Source organism: Narcine bancroftii, chromosome 13, assembly GCF_036971445.1.
Source record: "Narcine bancroftii isolate sNarBan1 chromosome 13, sNarBan1.hap1, whole genome shotgun sequence".
In the NCBI taxonomy this organism is placed as follows: Eukaryota; Metazoa; Chordata; class Chondrichthyes; order Torpediniformes; family Narcinidae; genus Narcine; species Narcine bancroftii.
Window position 1 is genome coordinate 16,468,134 of NC_091481.1, and position 21,788 is coordinate 16,489,921.

The 21,788-nt window shown below is 39.0% G+C and overlaps 1 protein-coding gene across 14 annotated transcripts in view; it reads right to left on the reverse strand.

Moving 5' to 3' along the window:
* magi2a (membrane associated guanylate kinase, WW and PDZ domain containing 2a) overlaps window positions 1–21,788 on the reverse strand; it is a 251,791-nt gene that overhangs the window by 13,042 nt on the left and 216,961 nt on the right. For 13 of the 14 annotated variants that reach the window (XM_069909259.1, XM_069909257.1, XM_069909254.1 and 10 more), the window contains 7 exons: window positions 20,719–20,810; window positions 16,208–16,400; window positions 14,026–14,271; window positions 7,765–7,947; window positions 7,503–7,650; window positions 4,481–4,655; window positions 392–535 (listed from right to left, as the gene is read on the reverse strand). In XM_069909259.1, coding sequence (XP_069765360.1) covers window positions 392–535; window positions 4,481–4,655; window positions 7,503–7,650; window positions 7,765–7,947; window positions 14,026–14,271; window positions 16,208–16,400; window positions 20,719–20,810 — 1,181 coding nt within the window. Of the gene's footprint in view, window positions 1–391; window positions 536–1,195; window positions 1,294–4,480; window positions 4,656–7,502; window positions 7,651–7,764; window positions 7,948–14,025; window positions 14,272–16,207; window positions 16,401–20,718; window positions 20,811–21,788 lie in introns of all 14 variants that reach the window. The other variant, XM_069909267.1, reaches the window with a different exon arrangement.

Sequence of the window (21,788 nt, forward strand, 5' to 3'; positions counted from 1 at the left end):
ATCAAATTAATTTTCTTTTGATATTTTAGTTTAAATGATGAAGGTAGAATTGATCATTCAATGACTTTTGAGGAATTTTACAATTTTACATTTCCCCCTAAATTTTGATGCTGTACAGTTTGACCATGCAGGATGCTGGATTCATAAACGGCCCTTGTGTTGTAAAGCAAAAAAATTCTGTGATCATTAGTTGCACCTTTCGAACAGCTAACTGAGTCCCACCTGGATGTGACATTCAAAAAAAGTGTCTCCTTGCAATGGCAGAACCTTAGGCCTTCAGAAAATAGAAAATTAACTATTACATAGTATGTAATGAAGGCCAGAAGGCACATCATGTCTTGGCTTAACCACTCAGTTACTGATGTGGCACAAAAGAAAATGGTTGCCTTACCCTCATTCTCCCATTTCTAATGGCTGGTCCATCCTCTGCTAACCGCAGAACATATAGATCCATTTTATACTCTCGTCCTCCACGGATACTAAATCCAAATCCTTTGGCACCTTTCTCCAGATCAACCGTAAAGTAATCAAAATCCTATATGTAAAGAAGAAATCTTACACATTGTATACAGTGCTTGTGGATTTTACTACCTACTGTGCATTTAAATGCAATCAGCTGAAATAAACACTGACAATTGCTAATAGTTTGAAACAGTGGCACTCAGGAATATTGCTTGGTTCAACTTTAGGACAAGACAAAATTAATTGTGCTGTCATCTCCCTAAATCAGTCATTTAAAATACTGTTAAACTTTTACTTCAATCAGTATCTTGTCCATGCATGGACAAACTGGTGAGGAAGAATTGAAGAATTCTATTCTCACTGCTGGACTACATCTTAGCTGAGAGAAAATAGTTAATTGAATACATGTTCACCAACACTACACACTGGTCATTCATGAAGTAAATGTATTGCAAGTTTAATTACATATTCTTCACTCATCATAAACACAATTTAAAATATTCCAGCACAAATTTCCACCTTCACTCTGTGTGGAAATGTGAGTGATGAACACCTCCTGATATATAACACTTTCTGCTGACTAACCACTGGAATAGGGTTCTTATTTTGTGAGGAAAAAATGTTTAATTACAGGGGTAAAATCTGAGTAGTGTAGAGTTAATAATTCAATGAACATTGCAGCCTACTGTACATTTTAGCAGCTCTTAACGTTTTCTTTAAAATAGTGATTTACTGTTCATGGTCAAGCTGGATCACTTCTTCCCAGGCCTGTGCTTCACTATGGTGTCCAGGTGGGCCAGGCACGACATCTGGTAGGACTTGGCGATGATTCTAAATTTAGACAAACAGTACGGTAACAGGCCATTTTGGCCCAAATGTCTGTGCCACACAATTAATGTAAACCACCAGTACGCTTTGAACGGTGGGAGGAAACTGGAGTCCCTAGGGAAAATCCATGCAGACACGGGGAGAACGTACAAACTCCAGACAGTGCAGAATTCGAACCCTAGTCCTGATCGTAGGCGCTGTGATGCTGCCCAAAAACATTTAGAGGAGGATTTCAGTCCACAACAGACCTCACTGACCAAAGGGCCCCAACCACACCTACTTCTAAATCTAACCTATCCATTACAACAGTACCTGCCTCAACCACCTCTTCCTCCATACACACACTCACCAAAAAAAAATGTTGGATTAATGAAACAAATCAGAAATCCTCATTTATCTGAAACTTTTTCAGAGCTGAACTGGAAAAAAAAACTCACGACATTAAATTAGAACGATGATTACCCTCGTTTCGGGTAACTCCCTCCCTCCCTTCTCTTCTTTACCTTTCCCTATTGACTTTTCTATCCAACTCTCCCTCTCAAATTGCGGGCCAGTGTCTCTCAGCAAGTGGTCATCAGAATCCCTTGTCCCAGTGTCATCCAGGAGAGTGGCCTCCTGGCAGCAGTGGGGCCTCAGTGGGGAGGTGTTAATTGGCGTTGGCCAACACTTTTTTTGTGAGAATTAAACATTATTTTCATTCTTAAAAAGCCTTCCCTTGTTGTTTAAACACTGTTACAAGTGATTTTCTGTTGCTACTGGGCTGTATTGAATAAAAAAACCGATGAGTTCTCTGATTTTAAAAATGTTTATCCGACCATTTTGGATCATCAGAATTGTGTGTGTGTGTAAAAGCTACACAAGTAGAGGCTTTAATTTGAAGTCCCCAAATAATCCAGTTTCAAGAACATTACAAGTTTTCTCATCTTTGTAGCCTCCTTGATCAATCACTTCTTTTAGTTCAGTTGGAAAACTTGCAGCTGCCTCCCTGTCAGCGTCGCAGATTCACCAGTAATTTGAACATTATGGAGTCCAACACATTTTTTTGAAGTTGTACAATCAACCACCACTTGCTGAAAAAGTTTCCCCTTAATTTCTGTTTTCTTTTAGTCCAATAGAGGCTTGTTGCTTTAGCTTGAATTGTCATTTGCCTTTATGGAATTCTTTTCTGTTTGCAATCTTTAATCCAGATCATTAAAAGGTGTTCCATATTTTCCATTGCAGAACTTCTATGTTATTTAATTTTATCTTTATACTTGATCAGAGTTCAGACAGACAATTCATTTATGCCTATTTTAGCAAATGATGCGCCATCTTCATGTTGCTTAATAATTTCCAGTTTCTTTTCCGATGTTAGTCATTTACATTTATTACATGGATCACCTTCACCACATTTCCTTTTTCCACTCATGTTGTTTGTAAGGCTGCACATTTATACAACACAATTAGAATGCATGTATTACAGAGCAGCCACAGGCTTCCCACTTAGAGTTTAGAGCACTACTAAAACAAGTTAAGGATTAATGAAGTTGAATGAATGCAGATGAGCGGAGATCATTGTCAAATTATTGTTGGTAACACAATATTAATAAAAGGTAACAATTTTGGTTATTATTAAAATTATAATCCGTGTTAACCTATGCTATTCAAACTGTTCTACAGGGTATGCATGTGAGTATATCTATCTCTCTCTTCCCCCTCCCTCATCTGCCCATGCCATTCTCCCTCCTTCCCCCTCGCCCCACTCATCCACACTCCCTACGCCTTCTTCCCCACTCTTCACCCCCAGGTTCCTATTAAATCTTCTCTCCTCCCTCAACAATTTACTTACCGATTCTGCAACTCTGGGGGAAAATAATCTGTATTCATCAAATCTATTCCTTATGATCACCCCTCATTTTCCAGCAGTCCAAGGAATAAAGGGCTGAGCCTCCCCTCCCCTATCCCCCCCAATCCATATAAAGCCTCTCCAGATTGACAACATTTTTCCTGCAGTATGGTGACCAATGTCATTCACAATTGCATCATGACCTCCAAACTTTGATGTGCATGATGAAAGCCATTGTGGCAAAACCCTTTGTTCATCCTATCAACCTGTAATAACACAAGAGGTACAACGTGTGTCTGTGCTCCTATAGCCCTCTGCTCTCTAACAGTGCCCACTCCTGACCATTTACTGTGTAAATCCTACCCACGTTAGATATCCCAAACTGCAATACTTCATATTTTTCTGCATTAAATTCCATCACCTGCTCAATCAATTAAAATCCTGCTGCAATTTTCAGCAACTAACTTAACTGTCTACACCATAGAACAGTATATAGGCCATTCAGCCCTTTATGTGCTGACCCATATTCCCTCCTTTTAAAAAAAAGTACTAACCACTCCATAACCCTCTATTTTGCTTTCATCTATGTGTCTAAGAGTCTCTTAAATGCCCCCAATATTTTGGTTTCCACCACCATCCCCAGCAAGGCATTGCAGGATCCCACAACTCTGTGTAAAAGAACTTACCCCTGATGTCTCCCCTAAACCTCTCTCCCTTAACTTTGCTGATCCTGCCCTGGGAAAAATGTGCTAGCCATTCATCCTATCTATGCCTCTCAAAATCTTGTAGACCTCTATCAAGTCTCCTCTCATCTTTCTACGCTTCAAAGAGAAAAGTTTGGTAACCTTGCCTCATAAGACTCGTTTCCCCAATCCAGGCAACATCCTGGTAAATCTTCTCTGCACTAGCCACTTTATTACAATGTATACTCATTACAACATTTATTGTGAAAGTCTAATAATTTGTCCAACATTTTTCCTGTAAATTGAGTGGACGGTGTGCAAAAATAATTTTCTAAAATTCTATGAATTCTTCAAGAAATGTTGCAACCCAAAGGTTATTTTCAGAAAATGATGGTATTCTGTTGGTGTTCTCCTGCTACTGTCTTCTGTTCCATATTATTGTATAAATATTGAAATAGGCCATGTCATTAAAATAAGTAAACATCTAACATTATTCATGTCCTGGAATCGTGAAGAGATCTTCCAATGGAAACAGGCCCTATGGTCTATATCGTTTTCACCGATCATCAATTCCCCATTATGCTGCACTATGGTGTCCACCAAAGATATTTTTTAAACATCATTAAGGTATCCACTTGTGGAAAATTATGGCCAACAGATTGGGATATTTGAAAGCTCATACCTGTGGTTGTCTGTATTCAGACACTGCATACTGTCTATTGTCAGGAGGTTGCTGCCTGTAATCAAGAGATGGGGGTTGCCGATAATCTGATGCTGGAGGTTGCCTGTAGTCTAAAAATGGTGGTTGTCTGATGTCTGGTTTGACATCCTGCCTTGCTTTCACTTCTGACCTGTAACTAGATTAAAAAATACCATAATTAACATATATTTTCTTAAGAAACCTTTCAGAAAAAATTATGTTGGAATGGTCAATATTAATAAATTATAAGTCTGAAAATGAATGTCATTTAAAAACTGTAGTGAATTGCAAAGTATGAGTAACACCAATGTTCAAGACTTGGATTTGGAATTTCAGTTGCTAGATGCCATTTCTTTGAGAAATATAACGTGAAATTGTAAGTTTATTTGTGGAACCTTTTCTTGTCATTTTTTTTAATTAAACAACTTTAGAAAAGCTCTCAATGTTATGGAGCCAATAATTTCTAGTATGAAATGAAACAAAATCTGCAGACACTATGATTGTAGGATAAATACAAGAATGCTGGAGGAACTCAGCAGGTACCTTGATAAAGGTCTCAGGCCTAACATTTTGGCTACATGTCTTTAACTCCTATGGATGTTGTGAGACCTGCTGAGTTCCTCCAGCATTTACTCTTGTGTTCTTACTTCCTCTGTTCTGAACACTCCACTAGATGGCAGTATGGTAGAAGTCCTTGTCAGACATTACCAGCCCAGACAGAGGTCATTCATTTTCTGATATTTCAAGTGTTGTTATTTGCAAAGCCTGATTAACATTGAGAATTTTTTTTTTTGACTGCTATTTTAACGTGGCTTTATGCTGCTTACTGTGCCAAATGGATATCAGGATCCAATGGCAATATTTGACAAGTACAGGGCATGCCAACTCAACTAATATAGATCAAGTAGTTAACTATATCACTCTTTGAATTTCTCCAGATTAGCTTTTATGTTATTCTACAAATGTATTTTGGATGAACAGGGAAAAAAAGCAAGTGGGTGGCACTATTGGTATGGGATGAGATCAATATACTGGTGAAAAATTACCTTGGCTCAGCAGATGATCATGTAGAAACAGTTTGGGTGGAATAAGAAGTTATATGTAGATCAGCAAATAGCTGTTATGGTAATAATCTGGAAATTAGAGCTGCATGTCATAGAATAATTGTGAATCTACACAAAGACCAGATGAGTCACATTAGCAGTAGTTGGGTGGAAGATAAACTTAGGGAATACATACAATATGGTCTTGACATGAATTTGTTCAGGAACCAACAAGGGAATAAGTGATGTTAGAAATAGAACTGTGCAATGAGAAAAGGTAACTGGCTCATTGTTAACATGGATGTGCAAACCCTACACATATCCATTTCCCATTAGGCCTCGAGGCCATCTAGTTTGTTTTTGAACACTGATCTGATCAGTTCCCTTCTAATGTTCTGTTTGGTGGAATTTGTTTTCGCCCTCAACAACGTTTTTCAATTCCTCAGATTTTCTCCTAATATAGATTGTAGCCATGGATACATACATGGGCACCAGCTTCATCTACCGTTTCATCATATATATTGCATACATAGTCTCTGTTCCAAATCTATTACGGTACTACTCGCCAACTCTTCCTTTGCTACGTCAATGACTGTATTGGTGTTGCATTTTGGACCCATGTACAACTCAAGTCTGGGGCTCCCAATTCCTCCACTCCGGCATATTTTTGGAATTCTCCAAATGGAAGGCTGAGAGAGCTCTAGACAGGAATTCATTCAAAACGCCAATTAAATTACCTTTGACTATCAAGGAATATAAAGATGGTGCATGAAAAATGGAGCTGAGAAGGATCAGCAGTGTTCTTAATCAAAGGCAGAGTCGGCTAGATGGACCAGTTGGCCTACAATTGCTCTTTTTCCTCACTTTATGATAACAAAGATGCTCTTTAACGAAATGGAAAAAGCGATGGAACAGCAGTCTGTGGACTATGCAATAAAGCCCCTGGTATCAGGCAAATAAGGGGATTGGTTGATGCTGGAAAAGTGGACTTTCCGGTTGCTTGAGACTTACTCATACAATGCCCAACTAATCCACCTGATTTAACAATAAACAGTTTAAAAGACAAAAATACTACTGCACTGAACAAATTTCACTTACACGAATATATATAAACCTTAAAGCATTTTACTTTATTTTCAGTCACATTCTTTGAAAACATTTAACTGTCGCTGCATCTGCAGGTTCCTCTCCCTCCAATGGAGCCACCCAAAAGACAAACAATAACTATAGGTAATTAACCTCTTCCCCACCCCTCCCCGAAGTTTATAAAGCCTCTGACTAGGGCGACTCTTACTAAGCAGGGATAAGGAGGCACTTTAAGTGAGTGACACCAAAGGCAAGTGACATCATTGCTATTTCAAACAGCTGCTATGAGCAAAGCCTGACCAAGACCCTCTGCTGGCTGAATATTTGCTTCCATCTTCTCCAAAAGTTCATTAAGAGATCATTTACTTTTATAATTTTAAACGTGTATTTTTTTATCTATAATTTTATTCTTATTTATTTTGATTTTTAATATTTATTTTCCTTTTTTTTGCCACTTGCTTGAATTCTGGATACCAGGGGTTTTACTGTAATTCCCTTTCCAATACTAAGGCCGTATAGTCAGTTATAGAAGATGACTAAACATATTGATCCTTCGACATTTTGCTCTTTAGTCCTTTTAATATAAATGGTATGAAAATTGGATATGTAATCCATCAAAGTACTAAACAGTGAAAGTTCATTCTGTTACAAAAGGATAAAAATATAGAGTGAATTGGAAATCTCAGACAACACATTCTTACAAATCTGGATTTGAAAGTTTAAAAAGATGTATACATTATGAAAAAACATCCTGTTGTTGACAAAGGTTTCAAATGGACAACATGCTCTCTTGAAATGTTCTTAGCTGCCACCAGGAGAATCAAAATATCTCTTGACACATAATCACTCATTAAAATAAGTTCAGCTCTCCATACCTGCCATTGTGTCCTTGTGACTGAAGAGGGGGAGGTGGTTGTGCTCCAGGGCTTTGCTGTGCTGTTGGACTCTGCTGTGCCATTGGGCTATGTTGAGCCATGGGGCTTTGTTTTTCTGAGCCCGATGCAGAAGCAGGGCTATTCACGTCTGTGACAGAAGCAGACAATCAAAAAATGTTTCAGATGGCTGTACATGATAGATAGCTTTTCTGCATATTTTGTTTCTCAAAAAATTAATTTCTTTGGCATGACAGTAACCTACCTTCTTGAGGGACAATGCGTAGTGTGACACTAAGACCTGCATCTTTGATTAATTTCACAATTTCTGCATGAGGCATGTTAATGATGGATTGCCCATTCACCGCCAGGATGCGGTCGCCCACCTTGAGTTTTGTGCAGCGCTCTGCGGGGCTACCTTCAACGATGCGTCCAATTTTATGAGGTACTGTCACGAGTTGGATTTTTTATTAGCATCGGAAAGGGGAAAGTGAGAGAGAATAATCGACAAATGTTAGTGCAATTTATAAAAAGGATACTTCACACCCGAAGTATGCAGGAAATGGAGAGTAGAAGCACTGAACCTATGCGTCCACTGCCTTTCATGTGAAAAAGTTGAACCAACAATTTTTAATGTCATCTTCGACCTGACAAGGAGGCATTATCACATTGAGCCACATTAGGAGATCCTTAAGCAAATGAATAAAAAAAAAAATCAGTTCACGGTATTTTTAAGGAGTGCCCCCAGAGAGGTACTTGGAGAAAATTCGTAAGATTAGGGTCTTGACAGCTGAAGGCACAGACACCAACAAAGTAAAATGAGCTTGATTGGTTTGGCGTTGGCAATTTTTTTTTGTCACTCCATGGATTGAAATGAACCTTGCTATGTCTATATTGTACAGAAAGCACAGGCTTCATGGTACAACGTCCCAGGTCTCCTGTGCAAATCAAAGACCAAAGGAAAGCTTCTGGCCGAACTTGATCTGGGATGTATGTTGCGGAGAAAGAATCAACTACCGACACCAGGGTAACACTTCGGAAGAGTTTTATTAGCAAGATATCTTGGAGAGCATGCCTAGCACCCAGCCTGAGCTTGCTCTGCTCACAGCCAGTTTGAACAGAGTTTATATACAATAAATGGCAGTGCATTCTTGCATGTGGGCTTCCTGTTGCAGTCAACCTGACGATAGTTTATCATTGTCAACATTTGGCAATAATTTAATCATTGTTTCACAGAATTCCAAAGCTTATCGTGTCTGCAGCTAAATCGCAACCTTGAGGTTCTCTGCCTCCACTTAAGTTGCTTACAAGAATGCTTATGGATGAACCCTTAACCCTTTGTGTTCAGATTTTCCTCCACAATGTATGTTGTGTCTGCTTTCTTTTGGACTCTTTAGTTGTGGGGGCTTCAATATATATTTCATAAAATTCAGGTCTGATGTATAGAGTTCTCATTGAACTTAATACTGTAGACCAAAATGGGGCAGATTTTCCATTGCTGCAGTCTTTACCATGAGATTCTTTCAGCAAGGCCCAAGCCTTCTGTGGAAGGCTGGCTTCCAGTTCACCAGAGTGGCCAAAGGCAGTGTCGTGCGGTACACTGCACTCATGTGGGCAGTGCAGCACAGAGTCTCGCAAATGCTCAAAGTCACCCAGGATTCGTCAAAGAACTAAATTACATCTACAAACACACCCACTTAAATACATTTGGACCAATTCAATTTAAATTTTAGTAATTTCGAACAGTAGAGGCTCAGGTCTATTCCTCACATCAGCGACAGGTAAAAACAAGTCACAAGTGATTTGTAAATTAAATAAATGACCAGAAATTCCTAATATTAAAAAAAACACAAAATGCCTGGATGACTGAAGAGGGAATCTAATGAAGGCAGCAAATCCATTGTACAATAAAATTATATGATCCTGTACTTCAATAGCATGTTTTGGCAGAACATTTTGAATATTTGTAGCTAAAAGAATGCATTCTAGTTAATTGAATCCATTATTTTGTTTGATAAACAGACAATCAATCTTTTTAAAAGGACGAAATGAAATTGCAATTTGATTTTCTTGTGAACTAATCTTTCCCTTATCCAATAGTGAATTTACTAATCATGGCTTCCATTCTACCGGTTGGGATCTGTTGATTGAGATTAGATTCATTCTCAATTGGATTTCTTGTGCTCTTTTCATTCCCCAGTTGAAGATTGTACTATTTTTTCCATTTCCTAGAGCTGATGCTAACATCAAGTTCAGATCTGACATGTTTACTCCATAATCCTCACACTTTGCTTCACCACATTGGTCCATTCACAGTGATGTCCATTTTTATTTGCCATGCATTTCTCTTTATTAAAACAACCTCTTCCGTCTTATTTTCAGCTGCTAAATATTTTCTACATTCCTTGAAGCCTATTTATCCATTGCATCTTTCATTTCTATATTTCTCTTTCATTAATATCACTTCCACTGCCATCTTTTCATTTCAATTCCACACACCGACATGTCCGTCCATGGCCTTGTGTACAGCCAAACCGAGGCCACCCACAAATTGGAGGAACAGCATCTTTGTATTCAATCTTGGCAGTCACCAACTTCTTCAATTTCTGTTATCCCTCTTATCACCTATGAGTTGCCCTCAACTCTTTCCCCATCACCTCATCATTTTTATACTCTACTATCCTCCCATTTACCTGCTCCTCCCTTCGCCTTTACTTTTTAAGATCAGTCACCTGTCTATTTTTGCTTGTGGCCGATCAAGGGCCCAGGCTCGAAGCATTGGTTACCCTTTCCTTCCTATGGGTGCTGCATGACCTACTAAAGTTTCTCTAGCACATTTGTGTATTGCAACTGTTGGCATCCCACTGTTCTGCCTATCCAGCATACGTGTACAGTGAAATTTCTTGACACTGCACACAGATTCCAAACATTGCCTTACCCACTTCTCAGTCATTGGAAGTAAAATAATTCTGCATCAATGATACATTGAATAGAGAACTGATTACAATTTCATGACAAATCCTGAAGAGCAAAATCTTTGGTTTGTATGCCAGACAATTAACTGAAATGTACTACAAACAACAGTTGGACAAACTGGGAAATAAAATTAATTATACAATTTAATTGCAAACCTACTTGATGTATGTTTTCTAAGAAGTAAAAGCTCAACATAATTTGCATTGCTGTGCATAAAAGACAATGTCTCGTGGATGTAGAATTTCTTGAAACCCTAAAGCAGGGTGGCCAACCTTTTACATTCCATGCATTAATTTTTTCACGCAGTAGTTCAGATGCATGGACAGATGTGCGCCGCTCAACATCCGACTGCAAATACGTCCGCGGTCCCATAATTATTCAGTTACCACAAACAAGTCCGCAGCAATTTAGAAAAGAGCAATCATTAGCTATAGGAAATTGTACATTGTCCTATTATCTCCCCACAGCCTTGTGTCGGTCCCCACACTGATCCCACTGCCTTGCTCTCTGTCCACAGCCCTGCGTCAGTCCCTAATTTCAAATAAAAAGTTTACAGGTACACTACAGTGCTGCTTTGACGTCCTGCTTTGCGGAAACTGCCAAAATGTTTGGCCTGGAAGTCAGCCTGAAGAAAACTGAGGTCCTCCATCAGCCAGCTCCCCACCATGACTACCAGCCCCCCCACATCTCCATCGGGCACACAAAACTCAAAACGGTCAACCAGTTTACCTATCTCGGCTGCACCATTTCATCAGATGCAAGGATCGACAATGAGATAGACAACAGACTCGCCAAGGCAAATAGCGCCTTTGGAAGACTACACAAAAGAGTCTGGAAAAACAACCAACTGAAAAACCTCACAAAGATAAGCGTATACAGAGCCGTTGTCATACCCACACTCCTGTTCGGCTCCGAATCATGGGTCCTCTACCGGCACCACCTACGGCTCCTAGAACGCTTCCACCAGCGTTGTCTCCGCTCCATCCTCAACATCCATTGGAGCGCTCACACCCCTAACGTCGAGGTACTCGAGATGGCAGAGGTCGACAGCATCGAGTCCACGCTGCTGAAGATCCAGCTGCGCTGGATGGGTCACGTCTCCAGAATGGAGGACCATCGCCTTCCCAAGATCGTATTATATGGCGAGCTCTCCACTGGCCACCGTGACAGAGGTGCACCAAAGAAAAGGTACAAGGACTGCCTAAAGAAATCTCTTGGTGCCTGCCACATTGACCACCGCCAGTGGGCTGATAACGCCTCAAACCGTGCATCTTGGCGCCTCACAGTTTGGCGGGCAGCAGCCTCCTTTGAAGAAGACCGCAGAGCCCACCTCACTGACAAAAGGCAAAGGAGGAAAAACCCAACACCCAACCCCAACCAACCAATTTTCCCTTGCAACCGCTGCAATCGTGTCTGCCTGTCCCGCATCGGACTGGTCAGCCACAAACGAGCCTGCAGCTGACGTGGACTTTTTACCCCCTCCATAAATCTTCGTCCGCGAAGCCAAGCCAAAGAAGAGTGTAAAAACTATTAACTGTTAATACTTTTTGCATGAGTAGGCTTACTTTTTTATTATTTATCACTGGGGTGCAATGAACCACTTTTGGTGCATGAGCCATAGGTTGGCCATCCCTGCCCCAGAGCATAGAACACTTAATGAATGAGATCATTTAGTAATTCTATACTAACTAATAATGGGCTCTAATGTATAACATGGGTCTGGACAACATCCTCCTGTCTAACAGAAGCAATATGTAGGTCAGGGATTAGATAACAACAAAACAGGAAAAGGTTAAATTAGAAAAACAAACCTGAATGCACAAACAGCTATTGAATGAAACTGGACTAACTTAAATATCTTTAGTCATAACAAAAGAAATAGAGCAAGTCTCCAACAGGCCAAGCAAGCTGAAGTCTGCTATAGATGAATGGCAATAAATTATCCATTACACAAATCTACATTGTCCATGCACATCTGTCCATGCATCTGAACTACTGCGTGAAAAAATTAATGCATGGAATGTAAAAGGTTGGCCACCCTGCTTTAGGGTTTCAAGAAATTCTACATCCACGAGACATTGTCTTTTATTGCAGAAAAATGCCCAAAGGTACTTTAGTATCACAAGAGTAGACCTCTGCATTTCATCTATTGTAAGATGACGATTAATCTAGGATCATGTGTGAGCAGAGGCTGTAAGCTCCTTTAGCCAAATATCCTAGCACACTAACATCATCAGTCTTGATTTCATGGTTCACAACATAGCAATCTATCATTTAACTTGGCTGTGATTACTAACCCACTTTATGCTACTTAGATGTTATTTGTCACTTATTGTTCTGTTTTACATACAACTTCTACAAATAAAACTAGAGAGGTTTCTGCTCCACCAGCAAGATGCCGGGGAGTCTAAAACTAGAGGTCGTAGGTTTGAGGTGAGAGGAGAAAGATTCAAAGGGAACATGTGAGGCAACTTTTTCACTCAACAGGTGGATGAATATGGAAGTGGTAGAGGGTACATTTAAAAGACATTTAGACAAGGATAGGATTAATTGGTTCAGAGGATTATGGAAAATGTGACTACCTCATGTCGAGAATTTGGTCAGCATCAGAAAGATGGGCCAAAGAGCTTGTTTCCGTGCCAGCTCTAGCTAAGATCAAAGAAATTAAGATCAGAAGATGAATATCCCTCATCTATTTTTGAATTACCTCTACCAATCCTGTTTGACAAATTTTGTATGTTTTACAAGTGTCTCATTTGAGATGCTTTATGGATGCAATTATCCACAATTGCTGACCAAGTCCAGTTCTAATTACTATCTCTACTTCAGGCAGAGCTATTGAAATACAAAGTAACCCCTTTAGTCAGCATTCTCTGCATTTTGTTGGTGGGCTTCCAACCAAATTACTTCAATGTAAATCCCCCAAGAGGTATCTGAACTTGATCTTCCTGAGATCAATTGTCCAGACTTCAAGATGCTAGTCAAGTAATTTAACTACTACGTCATCATGAAGTTGACTAATTAAACAAATGTTGTGGCTTAAAAGGAAAACAAGAAAAAAGAGCTTTATTTTAGAAAGCAGTTCCATTAATTGAATGACCGTAAATACTATTTTGAAGTTAAATCCCATTTTGTTCATTAATGTCCTTTATAGAATGAAATCTGTAACCCTTACCACATTTGGCCTGTTTGTGACTCTAGAGTTTGCTTCAGAACTGCCATTTGGAAAAAGCCTCAACAGGTCCTCATTTCCAGAACAATAAAAGCTGGCCTTGCTGGTAAAGCTCACATTCCAAAAATGAATGGGAAAGAGTCCAATTGATAAAATTTATTTTGTTGAGTGCAAGAGATTATTTTTATAATTATTATATATTTATGTTTTGCTTTAGATTTTAACCCAGTGCTAGAAACAGATTACTAAATTTGCTGATTAAATAGCATTGCTATACAGTGCTTCTGAGGGAGCTCCTAATGGTTTAAAAAAAAAAGAAATGTCATGGCATAAATAAGGAAAAGGTCACCTGGGACTTTTCCTTAAAATTACACTTACCCAGCGTTGCACCTGTTTCTGGTCTATTTAGTGAACTAATGATCACAAAGCCGAAGCCCTCGCTTTCTTTGCGATGTATCATTACATCAGTTGCTTGAACAGCATGACTGACCAAACTCTCTGCAGGTGAGGAACCAGTGGGAGGGGGTTGTGTGCTGCTCTGGTGACCAGCAAAATCACTTCGAGGAGAACTATGATGTGTAGATACTGATCCTGGACTTCGTCCATTCTCTGAACATGGACCACCTGAAATACATAAATTGTACATTGAAACCTTCAATCAAGGAAAACAAAAATGGAGTTAAAATAATGTAAATTCAGCACTGTTAAGATACAAGAGTTAACTTTGCAATGATCTTTGAGGTAATCACTTGAAGGTATAAAACCTTTGCTGCTCTGTGGTTCTCCTAGATAGCGTGTCTATAACATTAAGCTATATTCAGACACACCTCACTTCAGGACCAGAATGAGGTTATGAACTGCTCAGGGATTGGGTTGGTCTGGATATTTTGATTTTCCGGGTTCTTGGGCAGTACTTTTGACATTCAAATTTAAGGAGGAATAAAGAAAAGATGAACAGGTACATTTTGATAGTTTATTCAAACTAGACCCATGCTTCATTTACCAAAACAGTTTCAAAGAAAAATAAAAATGTTGGTGAGCATCTGTGACACACATGCACACAATAGTCCGCTAAATTTAAAAAGTTTGAGAAGTCCGGATTCTCGGGTGGTCTGGATTTTTGGACTTCTACTGTATTTCAATCAATACGGTAAAATAGTTGGTCATATTAACCGCAGGGGTACCATTAATAAAAACATATAATGCCACAATTCTTAAAGATGTACACAGCTAATATTGCAACAGCCACGTATTTTAAACTTGAGTGGAAATTACAGTGCTGCAAGTGACGGAAACTGCTTTAATGTGCAAGGGGGTATGGAATGCAAACCCTCCTCCACTCACAGTAATTTGCTGAGAAGTCACAAAGCTTTTTAATCAAGCTTTTGCTGCAGTTTCACTCATGCTTTCCTGTTTGAAGTCACAGACGTTTTTCTGAATCAACCTAACAAACAGTTTCACTTTGTTTTCTGTAAAGTCGTTCATTTGCTTGCAGTACACTGACAGACACAGCACTGCAGCGACTGGCATCAATACAAGGGTCACTTCCTGTAACAATGACATTTTGATCTTGATGCTCAAATCCCCATGCTGCTCTCAGCAATGAGTTGCTAGGCTCAACCTGACACACACACACCCCAAACACTGACTTGTCTGTCACAAATCCATTGGTGCTGCTAAGTGCCATTGCAATTAAAAAATGGCTTTGATGCAGTGCCCAGCATGAAGTAATGACAGCGAGAAGGGTCAGAAGTAGCAGCTGACAAAGACGCTGAAAGAAACTTTGACAGCTACACTCCTAGGCTTTACTGGGTAAACAAAGCTTTCAAAGATTTTAACGTCCTTAATGTCCAAACCTTTAACTATTGATAATCAATTAAACAATTTAAAAAATGCATTAAATACAAACTTATCTAATCTAAAAAACAGAAATGACCTTGGTCTTGCATTTTTATATCACAGACATTCCTCCCCATTCAAATGATTAGAAAGGATGTTCCGTGTCAAGTCTAACCCTCAGTGCATTCAGCAGGCCGCTTCCACAGCCAAGGTGACGGGAATTGCAACAAGGGCATTCTGCAGCACAATAAGGAAACTGCCCAGACCTTGGTCAGCAAGATGAAAACTTCTGTGTTCACATGGGATTCCGCGATTCCCTTACTGTGCAGGGATGAGTGTGAAATGCTGGCATTTCTCAGCAAATTCCCACCATACATGCACTGCTGTAGAGAAAAATGAACCAATACTGATTCATATAGTAGGTTTTATTTTGTTCAACTATGCTTTCTGTAATGGAATCATAAAACAATGCTGATATTAATTGATCAAATGGCACAGAATTTTCTGATTTAAAGTAAACTATAGTTAAATTAATAAAAATGCTTTAATTAGCAAAAGGCATTAGGACATTAGTGATATTTGCACTTTGATATCCATGGGAAATCATACCCCTGTATACAAGCATACATTGTCCTCATTATCCGATATCAGGACTAGTTTGTGCTTTTGGTTTTGAGTGAGTTTTAAGCTTATTAACACATGTTTAGAATCACGTACATACCTATGCACAGAACCTTCCTTCGTACAGTCAGACTGACGTGGCCATTTCGAGCTGCGTTATGCATCAGATCTATCACATAGCGGTGAGATTTTCCGGTAGCTAAGATTCCATCCACATAAACTAACTCATCTCCTGGGCGAAGACGACCATCTCTGTCAGCAGCGCCTAATGTAATTATTGCTCCGATAAGAATCTTCAGAAAATTAAAAATAATGAATGTCAGTTTAAAAAAAAAGTGGATTTTACTAATGAGAAGTGTTTAAGATAAACACCAACTACAACTTCTTTTTGCCAACGATAATGTAGAAATAGAACTGATTTGTCTACAGTATCTGCTAAATTTTTCAAGTTATCTGTCATTTTTTCCAAACAGTAAGTATTGCATCATATTAGACCAACAAAAATTGACTATAAAGATTTCTGATCACTGTCCATCACTGAATTTCACACCAAGGCCCTTCACTGTAGGCCATACTATTTTCTGAAAACAGCCACATAACTACTGCTAATGGTAATTACACACTTTTTAAATGGAGATTATACCGAACCAGCATTTTCTGTTCAAAAACAGCATGTGATTTTTGAAATCTGATTTGTAACAGATTGTGTTTAATTAAAAAAAAATCTGCACACTTTTTATATACAGGAAACATTATTATGGTAAGATTCAGACAATAAAACAAAAAAGGCCTTATTGTGGAATTTTATTAAGCAGGATTTCAATTTATTCATTTTCTTCCTGAAGAAATTTTGCCTTCGGTACCCCTTTAAATTCACATTAATATTAAAAAAATTGTGAAGGGGAATATCTTAATGTATTGACTACAGTTTTGGCATTGTCTTCTCAAAACTGATCAGCAAACCCCCAAGACCTGGGCGTTAACACCCACTGTGTAATTAAATCATGGATTTCCTCACCTTCAGACCACAATCAGTGAGGATTGGTAAGAACACCTCCTCCACAATCTCCATCAGGACCAGAGCATCACAAGGCTGTGTTCTTAGCCCCCTGCTCCTCTCACTTTCCACCTATGACTGTGCAGCTTGGTATGAACATAACACCATCTACAAATTTCCCAACAAAACCACGGTAGTGGGTTGCATAAAGGAAGAGGATGAGTCAACATAGAGGAGGAAGATGGAAAATTTGGCTGAATGGTGCACCAATAACAACCTTGTACTCAATGTCACCAAAACTAAGGAGCTGATTGTTGACTTCAGGAAAGGGAAGCCAAAGGTGTACAATCCAGTGATCATTGGGGGATCAGAGGTGGAGAGGGTGAGCAAATTTAGGTTCTTGGGAGTCACTATCTCAGAGGATCTTTCCTGGACACAACACATCAATGGCATTGTGAAGAAAGCATGTCAGCACCTCTACTTCCTCAGGAGTTTGTGGAGGTTTGGTATGACATCAGAAACAGTGGCAAATTTCTACAGAGGTGTGGTGGAAAGTGCGCTGACTGGCTGCATCACGGTCTGGTATGGGAACACCAATACCCCTGAGCGTAAAGCCCTCCAAAAGGGTGTGGACACAGCCCAGGACATCACAAGCAAAACCCTCCATTGAGTACATCTACAGGGAACGCTGCCGTCGGAGGGCAGCAGCAATCAACAAAGACCCACACCACCCAGCACACCCTCTGTCCTCGCTGCTGCCATCAGGAAAGATGTACAGGTGCCACAAGACCTGGACCACTAGGTGTAAGAACAGCTGCTCCCCCTCCACCATCAGACTTCTCAATGACAAAGTCAATCAGAGACTTATTTAAGGATTCTTACGTGTGCACTTTATTGATTTTCTTTACATTATCTGTTTACAGTTCTTTTGACTGTTTAGTTTATTTTCTGCACAACCAATTAGTGGTAATTCTTCCACACTTGCAGGAAAAAGGGTTGTATGTGATGTCATGTATGTTCTCTAACAATCAATCTGAATGTATTAAGAATAAACCTCAAAGCTTCTCCCACCAGCAACAAATCACATGTGATATGTGATAGCTTTGCCTGATGTGGATTACATTTTGATGGGTTCATGAATATGCTATTTATCTCTGAACTCATTTCCCATGGAAGCTGTTGCTTGGCAATGAAAGCGTCTTAATGCTTTTCTTCTCTGAAGATTTTAAAATCATTTTTGTATGAGAAGAATTGAAAATAACCATACATATTGAGACTGTTTCAGTAGTATTCTTCCATGAGGCAATTAAATATTGTGAAAATGTCAAGTTAGACACTTTCACGTTACACATTCTTCCTGTATGCTCTTTCTGGACTGGATGAAAGATGTTGCCAAGAATACTATGTTCTCGTAACAACTAATCAAGTTTTCTTTAGTTGCTGCGCTTGAAGATTAATAATTTTACAGCAATGGTTTTCTCCATTCTTAAACATTTTTATAAATGTTGTAATATTCAATCATCACTGAGCCACTTATTTGTTTTAGTGATTGCCAGATTTAATTATTATTCTTATTATTTCAAGACTTGTTCTTGCTTGAAGAAATACAACACTTGTGAAGATGCAATGAAACCAATCAAAAGATGTGATCTCGTGGACGATTTTTGTGTCTACAATTCCTTGATGGAAGTTGTTTAATCCAAACCATGGGGGTTTCGATTAAACACCAATCTTCTCAATAAAAAGAGACAAGTGGAAGGATGGCCACCTTGTGGAATCTACGATTTTTCCAGTGTCCATGCTCCCCATAGTACTGTCAGAAATCAGTAGGCAGCCCAGCTTCCTGGGGTCTCATCTGCAAATAACTGCTGGTACCCAAAAGACGAAATACTACTTGCACTCAAATTGTTCCTGACCAAGCCCACAACTTCTAATAATTCACTTCCACAATTCACCATGCTGAAGGAAAGTAATTTATATTCCTCAATCTTCCACAGTTTGTGAATATTAAGATTGCTTATCAACTCTTACAAACATTAAAGAAATATTCTTTTAGACGTTAATACAAGTCCTTGGTGTAATTTCAACCGCAACTGTTAGAAGGCAGCACTATGTATGAATAACAGAACACATTCAATCTTTCATTAGACTTGAAGCATGACACTATAGCAGAAAAATGGAATTTAATAGTCAACCGGAGGACATTTCCTCTGAAGATCCAGTGAACATCTGTGCTGAGAATTACCTATTTTTGTTTAATGCCTGTTGCTGACAGTCATCAGTTCAAGGAGATCTCTACTGTGCAGCGAGTATAATATACTCGAAATGGATCAGGTCAATCGGCATAGAATCTCAGAAATATACAGCACAGAAACTGGCTGGATCAGCCGATGCCAACTGTGATGTCCATCTTAACCCTATATCACTCTACTCCTTTCTTATCCAATGCCTTTTAAACACTACAACCATACAACATTGAGCCAGGTATTTCAGCCCTGCTCGCCCATGCCTACCCAGGCTAATCCTATTTTCCTGCACGTGCTCCATATTCTTCTATTCCATACACCAGTTCAAAAGCTGTGATTGTACCTACCACCACCACCTGCTTTGTCAGCTTTTTCCATATGCCCATTACCCTGTATGGAAAACTTGCACCTCACATCTCCTTTAAATAACCTGAAGAATAAGGATCGCATGTCAGTAAGTACAATAAAAATAAATACGTTGAAACATTTCTGCAAGGGAATTCCAGAGCAGGTACCAACAATCCTCGTGCGCCATTAAAATTTCATCATAAGATGGATTTTCAGCTCAAAGTGAGACTAGACTCTATTAACCTTCCATGTAGACGAACTCAAGTTTCTCGAGATTTCAGTGGAGAAGAATGAAGTGTGCAGTCTATGAAGCAATGGCAGCCATTCTTTGACCATGTTAGTATACATTTCATTAAAGACAACTCACTAAATCAAGACTAACGCCACGTCAACATTTACTGAAATAAAAATATTTTCACAACAGTCCAATAGAATAAAGATTTGGAAATTTGACTTTAATATAAGAATATGGAGCACGTGCAGGAAAATGGGATTAGCCTGGGTAGGCATGGGCGAGCAGGGCTGAAATACCTGGCTCAATGTTGTATGGTTGTAGTGTTTAAAAGGCATTGGATAAGAAAGGTGTAGAGTGATACAGGGTTAAGATGGACATCACAGTTGGCATCGGCTGATCCAGCCAGTTTCTGTGCTGTATATTTCTGAGATTCTATGCCGATTGACCTGATCCATTTCGAGTATATTATACTCGCTGCACAGTAGAGATCTCCTTGAACTGATGACTGTCAGCAACAGGCATTAAACAAAAATAGGTAATTCTCAGCACAGATGTTCACTGGATCTTCAGAGGAAATGTCCTCCGGTTGACTATTAAATTCCATTTTTCTGCTATAGTGCCATGCTTCAAGTCTAATGAAAGATTGAATGTGATCAGTCAACATCTGAAAAACTGCTGATTGACCTGTCATTTATCTTCAGGATTTTGTTAATAATCTTGAAGAATGACAAGTTTGATTTCTGCTTTCTATTCTGGAAACTAATGGATTATTGTAGCTTACTCACTGGTTGACCAGGTTCATCTCCACCCAGGATTCTGAAACCAAATCCAGATTCTTGTCTGCGTAAATACACATCCAGCTCACGGTAATCTGGACCTAATTCAAAAAAGGAAAAAGGTTGCACACAATCAAGATTGGTAAAATACAAATTTCTACGTGTGAGTTATCTGGGAGTGATTATAAAACAAGAGAACAAAATGTGCTTCACATTAGCTCCGATTGCATGGGATACACTTGTACAGGTGAAACGAGTGCAAGTTCCGAAGATGAAAGAAAATCACTAAAGTAGAAAAGCTAGAAGAACCCACAAGGATCCTGCTCGCTGTAGCCTATTGGGTTTTCTTGTGTTGAAATTAGAAGTGCCTCAAAAAGTAGTGTTCTGAGTTATTAAACAGAACTAGAATTTCTTGTATTCAACCCTGAGATTCAGACCTAACAGCAGCTGGCAACAAACAGCTTAGTTTCCAAAGCTAAGCAGAAATCTTCACAATGATCATCAACTCATCAAAACTTAAAAATGGCCATCAATTTCTCCAGATGGACACATTGTTTTGATTTAAGGATTTAATATTCTCCAAATCTATTTGTTGAAAGCCATATTACAATCGACAGCACAACAAAGTCAGCACTTAAAGCATGAACAATAATGATAATTCAAGTTGGAATAAAAGTTCAGATTTATGATGTGAACAACATAAAGGATAACAATTGTCCATATCTCCTACAAATTTGAATTGATATCAATGTCTGAGCTTTAATTTTTAATTAGCTTTGTAAAAAATATGATCTCGCATGCAAAAAATAATTAGTCTTTTTCAAAATCTCCCTTCATCAGCGAGCAGAATACCAGGAGGGAAGTGGATGATGTGTGATTAACCAATCAGCTTGTAGGACACAGTGCTAACATTAGGCTTCTGCTCATAAAGAGTCTTTTCCAGTCACTTGCTTTATTCTACATGGAAAACCTTTCACTTATCTGAAATATACTTGTCACCACAGCTATTAAAAATGGTATTTTGTTTTCAAATAGAGTGCCATGGGTCATTACACACACAGTTCACAAACATGAGGATT